The following is a 7,499-nucleotide window of genomic DNA, read 5'->3' as shown; positions in this document are numbered from 1 at the left end:
GCAAAACTCAAAGAAAAATGTAAAATAACTATCCAAAGCCTCTAAAACAAACCACCCATTCAACCAAAACAACCAAAGGCAACCAACAAACCAATTAAACAAGAAGCCAACATGATATGTATTCTCTCACTATATGTTCTTTTAGTGGATGATTTATTAAACTTTTATTTGTTTGTTTATAGTTATTTTTGTGTGTGAGAGTGTATATATGGAGGCCAGAGGACAACAGTGAAGTTAATTATCTCCTTCCAACTCTATGTGCCTTTGGAGGATCCAGCTTCAAGTACCTTTAGCTCTTGATCCATTTTGCCTGTTCTACTTACTTATTTTTAAATGTTTTTCAACATACTGTGTGTGTGTGTGTGTGTGTGTGTGTGTACACGTGTGGAAAACTGCAGACAGTTTGTAGGAGTCGGTTCTCTTTCATTCTGTAAGTGCAGAAGAGCATTGGAACTTGGGTTGCTAGGCTTGTCTGTGTATGCCTTTACCAGTGGAATCATCTTTATGGCAAATTCTTAAATATTTGGTAAATTAGACTGTAAGACAACAAGACAAGGGCAATGCTGGTACTCCCAACATTGGAAGAAGAGCCGATAGAATCAGGAACTCAAGGCTATTCCTATCTACATTGTAAATTTGAGGCCAGTATTGACTACTTGAGACCTTGTTTCAAAGGGCAAAATGAAACAAAACACAACCCCTCCCTCCACGTTCACATGGGAATGGATGTAATAGGCTTTGAGTGTTAGTTTCAGTTTGCTTCACACTCCTGGATTAATTTACAAGGTGTCCTTTGCATCATGTCTGTATTTTAATTTAATTTTTTTGAGACAGGATCTTTTTACATAGTCTAGGCTATTCTGGAACTCACTCTGTAGACCATACTGGCTTTGAACTCACAGAGATCCACCTGCCTCTGACTCTGAGTGCTGGGTTAAAGGTGTTCACTAGTATGCACCGTTTCGATTTCTTGATCTGTAAAATTGTAGAATTTCTCTTATGATGTTGTGCGTATAGAGTGTCTGTCCTGAATGGCCTTTGTAATTAGATAATATTTTATAATTAGACAATATCCTTATAATTAGACAATAATTCTGTGATTATTGCCTTACCATTTGTTAAAAACTTGTCACTTTATACTTATTGATGTAGGAGAACTAGTTTCACTTTGTAGTACAGTCTGGACTCTGCCTTCTGAGTGCTGGTATACATGTTTTAATAAAAACATATTCATTCATTGCTTCCAGTTTTGCGTGTTGACATCTTTGGCACCACATGTTGATTTTTAATCACCCAGATTCTTTTATCCTACCAGGTTCAAAACAGGCTTTTAAAAATTAGTTTTTTTACCGGGACAAACAAAGGTCCTTAAAGGAAAACAGTCTAGAAAGGATTAGAGATCACTACGTGAAGTTGACATATTAGAACACATAAAGAAGATTACATAACAAACCATCTGTAGGGAGCATATGCGGACGAGTCGAATAGGAAAGTAAACTTTTTAGTAAAATACTCGCTTTTATTGCATTTCACTGACGTTAACTTGGTCCTGAATCTCTGACGCAAAGAAGACAGGATTAGGGAAACAGCTGGTCGGCTTCCTAGCTCTCGGGTCACTGGGCTCACAGGCTTAGTTCTTAGCCCGGCCCTCCGTCGACTTAGTATTCCTATTGGTCAGTTTTCCCCAGGAGGCTGGTCGCCGCCTGGCCGCGCCCACCGCGCGGGGCGTGTCTGGGGCGTGTCTTCTCCCGCAGGATGGGGGGGGGTGGGCATCCGCCATCTTGGATTCCGTGGTAGCGGTGGCAGCGGTAAGGTGTCGCTTCTGTGGAGTGGCTCTTCCCTCCCCTCCCTCAGCTCGGTGGCGGCGGCCCCTCCCACTGAGGGTGGCGCAGCGACCGTGCCATCTGGACCATGGCGGCGACTACGGCTAACCCAGGTGAGGAGACGGGAGGGACTGACAAGTGCGGAGAAGTCGGCTGAGCACCCGGGCCAAGGCGGACGGACGGTGGGGGAGGGGTGTGGGAGGCGCCTTGCCCGGAGGAGCTGGGGAGCGGGTGTGGGCGTTTGGGGGCTCTGACCCAGGCTCGGAGTAGCGGAGATGCCGGGGTGGACCGCTTCCACTCTGCGGGCTGCGTTCGGGAGTGGCGTGGTCTCAGCCCTTTGCCCGCTGACGTCCCGATGCAGAGTGGCGTGGTTTACTGAGAGTAGTCTGGGCTGTAAACATGGGACCACAGTAGTGCTTCCCAGGTCTGGATTTCACAGTTGGAAAGTTTACATTTACAGGTACAACTTTGTTCTTTAAGTATCTGCTCAGATTCTTGTCGCTTGTATCTCTCCCCCCTCCCCCCGGCCATCCTCCCCCTCGGGCTATACTTTGAAACTTGGGGTTTCTGTTTTTTCAGTGTAGTTAGTGCCTGCTGCTGAAGGCAGAGATTTGGGTAATAGTTACATTTCATGACAGGTCTTTATCCAGAATCCAGGTTTAAATCTTGTTAAGTCGAGATGGAGCAATTCCTATTCTTTCAGAAAAATGTCCCATGCATTTGTCTGTGTACGTCTTTTTTTCCCCTTTCTATTATTTTGTTTTGAGACATGGTCTCACTCTGTTTCCAGGTTTGTCTCGAACCGCTGCAGTTTTGTGTCTCAGCTTTCCCGCTACTGGAATTACCAGGCATGACCCATCTCACCCGATTGCCCAGTTCTCTTTCTACTACATTACAGTTAATTCTTATGAAGTATTCCATTTTAGTGGGCCTGGTTTATCTTGCCATTGTCCGACAAAGTAAATCCCCAATTTCCCAGAAATCTGTATCTTAACAACCTTTTAGAAAGTAAGGATTTGGAGGGAGGGGTGTGTGAAGTGTTGGTTTCTGTTGTCTAACATTAAAATTTAAAACAGTATTGTATTGCAATAGCAGGTTTGTATACGATAGTGAATCAGATCACTGCTTTTCCATTACATCTGGAAACAACTTTTTTTTTTTGAGGGTCTCTCTACATAGCCCAGGCTGTCCTAGAACTCATTATATAGGAGGCTAGGGTGACATCAAACTCAAGGAAATCATATGTCAATGTCGGTTTAAAAAAGTGATTTTTTTTTAAGTTTTAAAAATTATGTAAGTGGGAATGTTTACACCTGAGTGCAGGTGTGGGGAATGCAGAATGAGCTGTTACAATAAGAGTTGTAAAGCCACATGATGTAGATGCTGGAGACCCACCTAAGGTTCCACAAGAACACACACTGCCGACCACCAAACTGTCTCTTCAACGCCTAAATAGCAGTTTCTTAAATCTTAAATTATTTTTTACTTGAAAAAAGATGAAATAAATCTTCAGGATTCTATTGGAGTAATTATGGAATCATAGAATGGACGTATACAACTGAAAAATGTTAGGGAAAGCCAACCTGTAGTAAGTAGCTCAGGTCTGATTTAGAGAGTAAACAAGATTTCAAACTGATCACACATTGCAAAACCCTTATATAACTCTTCCGAGGGCAGCGTGATACTCTTGCTAAGAAGTACACAGACAAACAGATTTTGGTGTGTAAGTCAGGCGCCTTTCCAGCTGTGTGGGTGGAGCTGCCTTCTGCATTGTTTTTAAACAAGCCACCAGAATGACAGTCTCTGGATCAGACTTTTCTTTCCTGATCAGTAGTAGTCTAAAGTAGTCTAAGTCTCTTCTAAGCAGTAGGGATAGTTCGGAGGCTGTCCTGGAGCTTTCTATGTAGATCAGGCTGGCTTTGAACTTGGAATGGTCTTTTTCTGTCTTCTGGTGCTGGCATTACAGCATATACAGTATATAAACTTGCAAAACTATTGATATGGTGAAGAAACTCTTTTAATGAAACAGTTATATTTTTTGTTTTGTTTTGGAGTTTTGAGGCAGGGTTTCTCTGTGTATCCCTGGCTGTTCTGGAGTTGCTCAGCTGGCGAGGCTGACCTTGTACACAGAGATCCTCCTGCCTCTGCTCCCTAGTGCTGGGATTAAATGCATGCGCCACCAACAGTTGATTTTGTTTATTTTCATTTGGTTGCTTTCTTCTTCAATTTTGAGATTGCATTTTATTTTATTTTAATTAATTTATATTTTGGAGACAGCATCTCCCTGATGCAGGATAGGAAGATGGATAATTTTGGGGCCATGGAAAGGGAAAGGAGTATTTTCACAATCTGACTGAAGACATTACTACATTTGCTACAGCCTTTCTCCTCTTCCTGCTGTAAAACTTTAGTTTTGTAGAAGTCTCACCAAAATTTGCCTTTGTAATCCATGGGCACGCTCTGAACCCCTCATGGAACCTCCTGGCTCCTGGTGTTGAGTCATCCTGTAATTGTACTCACTAAAGGAAGAAGGAGGACTTATGAACTCTTTTAATCTTTACAGAGGCACGGGCATATCTGAGTTCAAGGCCATCTTGGTCTAAATAGTGAGTTCCGGGCTACACAGTGAGACCTTGTCAAAAAAAAAAAAAAAAAAAAAGCAAATCAATATAAAGGGGAGGAGTGGGTTCTTAGCAAACCTTTGAGGTGGAAGCTGTGAATCACGAGAGTCTTGTAAGTCATTTAAGTGCTGGGCTCGTTTAGTCAGCCTATACTCTTCTCTTTCCTGAGAGCCTTTTCTTTTTATTTTTAAAGCCATGTGCTTGAAATCTATTGTAATTGCTTTTAATAAACCCTAATTTTACATCATACTTGCTTATCCTGAAATTCTTCTCTGAGTGAACTCAGGAATCCTAGGTTTGCCTGAGTGCAGTTCCCTAAAGGGAAAGGAAGCTCTCCAGATTGCTGTCAGTCTTTGTTCCTGCTGTAGCTGACATCCCTATGTAACCGAGGCTAGCTCGGCTGTGGAGTGCTGGGTCATAGGCATGGGCATAGGAAGGACCACGCACCCGGTGAGATTGACCCTCTGCTGTTTTTGTGTATCATCTGTCTGTCCTTCCTTTCTCTGTGGCTACATTCCCATCCTAGGATTTCTTTTTTGCATATCGAGAATTCTTCCATCTCTTCTGACTTACTGATTCCTGTTTCAGTAACACGTGGTAATGAAATTAGAACATAATGCCCTTTTGCTGTTGTTTCCCCCTTTCCTTTGTGTGTCAAATAGAGGATGTGTTGTGGACTTTTTAGTCACTGGTTGAATTTTGGAAAATGAGATCCATGACTGAAGGGGCATACTATAAGAAATGTACTATGTTCCATGAAAAGAAAGGAAATGATTGTTATGTCAAATTTCCTGCCCTCTTGAGACCAGGCTAGCCTGGAACTCACTATGTTGTCCAGGCTGTCCTTAAACTCACTTTGATCCTTCTGCCTTTGCCTCCTTAATTCTAAGATTATAGATTTGACACTCAGCCATTAGGGAATTATCATGGCTTATTTCCTTAAATCAGTTTTAGAGACCAGGGACATCATTTCTTCGAATTTTTTTTTCCTTTTTCTCTTTTTTTTCTTCAGGACAGGGTTTCCCTGGGTAGCCCTTGCTGTCCTGGAATTCACTCTGTAGAACAGGCTGACCTCTAATTAATTTAGAGACCCACCTGCTTCTGCCTCCCAAGTGCTGGGATTAAATGCGTGCACCATCACTGCCTGGATCTTTGAAATTTTTCAATTTTATTTCTGCTTAAGTGAGTTCTGAATATATTTTTTTGCAATTGTTAGTTTTCAAATGCATGAAAAAAAATTTCTTTTAAGTACTGTTGTAGGGCTGGAGAGATGGCTCAGTGGTTAAGAGTACTGGCTGCTTCTTCCAGAGGACCTGGGTTCAATTCTCAGCACCCATATGTCAGCTCTGTAACTCCAGTTCCAGGGGATCCAAGACTCTCACACAGACATACATGCAGGCAAAATACCAATGCACATTAAATAAATAATAATTTTAAAAAGTGTTATGTGTGTATCTGTTTGTGTATGTTGCTCATGGTCTGGTTTGCAATGTGGAGGTCAGAGATCAACTCTCCAGAATTGATTTCCTCCTGCTCATGCCTGTAATTCTAGTCCCTGGGAGACTGAGTTATGAAGATTACCACAGGTTAAGGCCAAACAAACAGAAAGACTTTTCATGGGCTGGAGAGATGGCTCAGAGGTTAAGAGCATTGGCTGCTCTAGGTCCTGAGTCCAATTCCCAGTCATGTGGTGGCTCACAACCATCTGTAATGAGAACTCGTAACCTGTTCTGGCCTGCAGGCATACATGCAGACAGAACACTGTATACATAATAAATAAATATACTTTAAAAAACTTTTCTCTCTGAGCTTCATTTAAGTTAATATTAGGGTTGGAAACATTCTTGAGCATGTTAATTTGTGTGCAAGGTAGTGCTTGAGAGATAGCTTAGTGGTTAAGAGCACTGGCTACCCTTGTAGAGGGTCCAGGTTCAACTCCCAGCACCGACATGACTTCACACAACCATCTCTAACTCCAGTTCCAGGAGATCTAATGTCCTCTTCTGACCTCTGTGAACACCAGATGTATATGTTGTACACAGACGTACATGTGGGCAAAAAAAATTCATATATATAAGGTTTCTGAGATGGATGGGGTTAATTATCTGCTGACAAGCCTGATGACCTGAGTTCCAATGATGGACCCACATGGTATCAGGAGAGGGCTGACCTCTGTAGGTCCTCTGACCTCACATGTGTGCTCTGGTGCATACACATGTAATGTAGTTTTTCAAAAGTCTACTAATGATACTTTCTTTGGTGTTAGGAATTGAACTTAGGGCCCCTCACATGCTATGCAAGTCTCTAACACTGAGTTATATTCCTAGTCTGTGTGTATGCACATGCATGCATGAGCAAACAGGTCTGTGCTTGCCACAGTACGTGTGTAGAGGTCAAAGGACACTCTCCAGTTTCCTCACCTTCCGCCTTGTTTGAGACAGGGTCTCTTTATTGTTCACTGTTGTGTATAGCAGACTAACTTTAGTTTCCAGGGATGCTCTTGTCTCTGCTTCCACTTCACAGTAGGGACACTGGTTACAGATATACACTACTGTAACAGATTATACGCGGATTCTGGAGATTCGAACTAGGTCTTCATACTTGTGCCACAAATACTTGAGCCCTCAGCAACCCCACTCCCGCCTATTGTATTTTTCTTTTGATCCAAGGTCTTCTGTAGCTCAGGCTGATTTGGAGCTTTGCTTTGTAGATGAGAGTGACCAAAACGTCCCAAGTGCTGGAACTGCAGGTATACAGCACCGTACCAGTCTAGGAAAAATGTAAAAGTTAGCATGCATTTATTTATATTTGTGACTATTGGGGATGCATATGACTGGCAGATATACAAGAGGATAACTTGTAAGAGTCAGTTCTCTCCTTCCAGCCTGTGGGTCCCTGAGGTTGAACTTGGATTCTCAGGCTTTTGTAGCAAATGCTGTTTTCCCCTGTAAAGAGTTATTTATTTATTTAAAAATTTTATGTGTATGAGTGTTTTGCTTGCATGTAAGTACAGCGCATACATGCATTGTCCACAGAGATGGATGGGGGCCCCAGA

The 7,499-nt window shown here is 42.4% G+C and overlaps 1 protein-coding gene across 3 annotated transcripts in view; it reads left to right on the top strand.

Annotated features, from left to right (window-relative positions):
• Nucleotides 1-1,773: 1,773 nt before the first annotated feature.
• Nucleotides 1,774-7,499, top strand: part of Arnt (aryl hydrocarbon receptor nuclear translocator) — a 68,249-nt gene continuing 62,523 nt past the window's right edge. For 2 of the 3 annotated variants that reach the window (XM_048427990.3, XM_048427984.3), the window contains exon 1: nt 1,774-1,936. In XM_048427990.3, coding sequence (XP_048283947.1) covers nt 1,912-1,936 — 25 coding nt within the window. In that variant the 5' untranslated portion in view covers nt 1,774-1,911. Of the gene's footprint in view, nt 1,937-2,145; nt 2,284-7,499 lie in introns of those variants that run through there. The other variant, XM_048427989.3, reaches the window with a different exon arrangement.

The sequence above is a fragment of the Myodes glareolus genome, chromosome 17 (assembly GCF_982192425.1).
Source record: "Myodes glareolus chromosome 17, mMyoGla1.1, whole genome shotgun sequence".
In the NCBI taxonomy this organism is placed as follows: domain Eukaryota; kingdom Metazoa; phylum Chordata; class Mammalia; order Rodentia; family Cricetidae; genus Myodes; species Myodes glareolus.
This window is presented reverse-complemented; position numbering and strand designations above follow the sequence as displayed.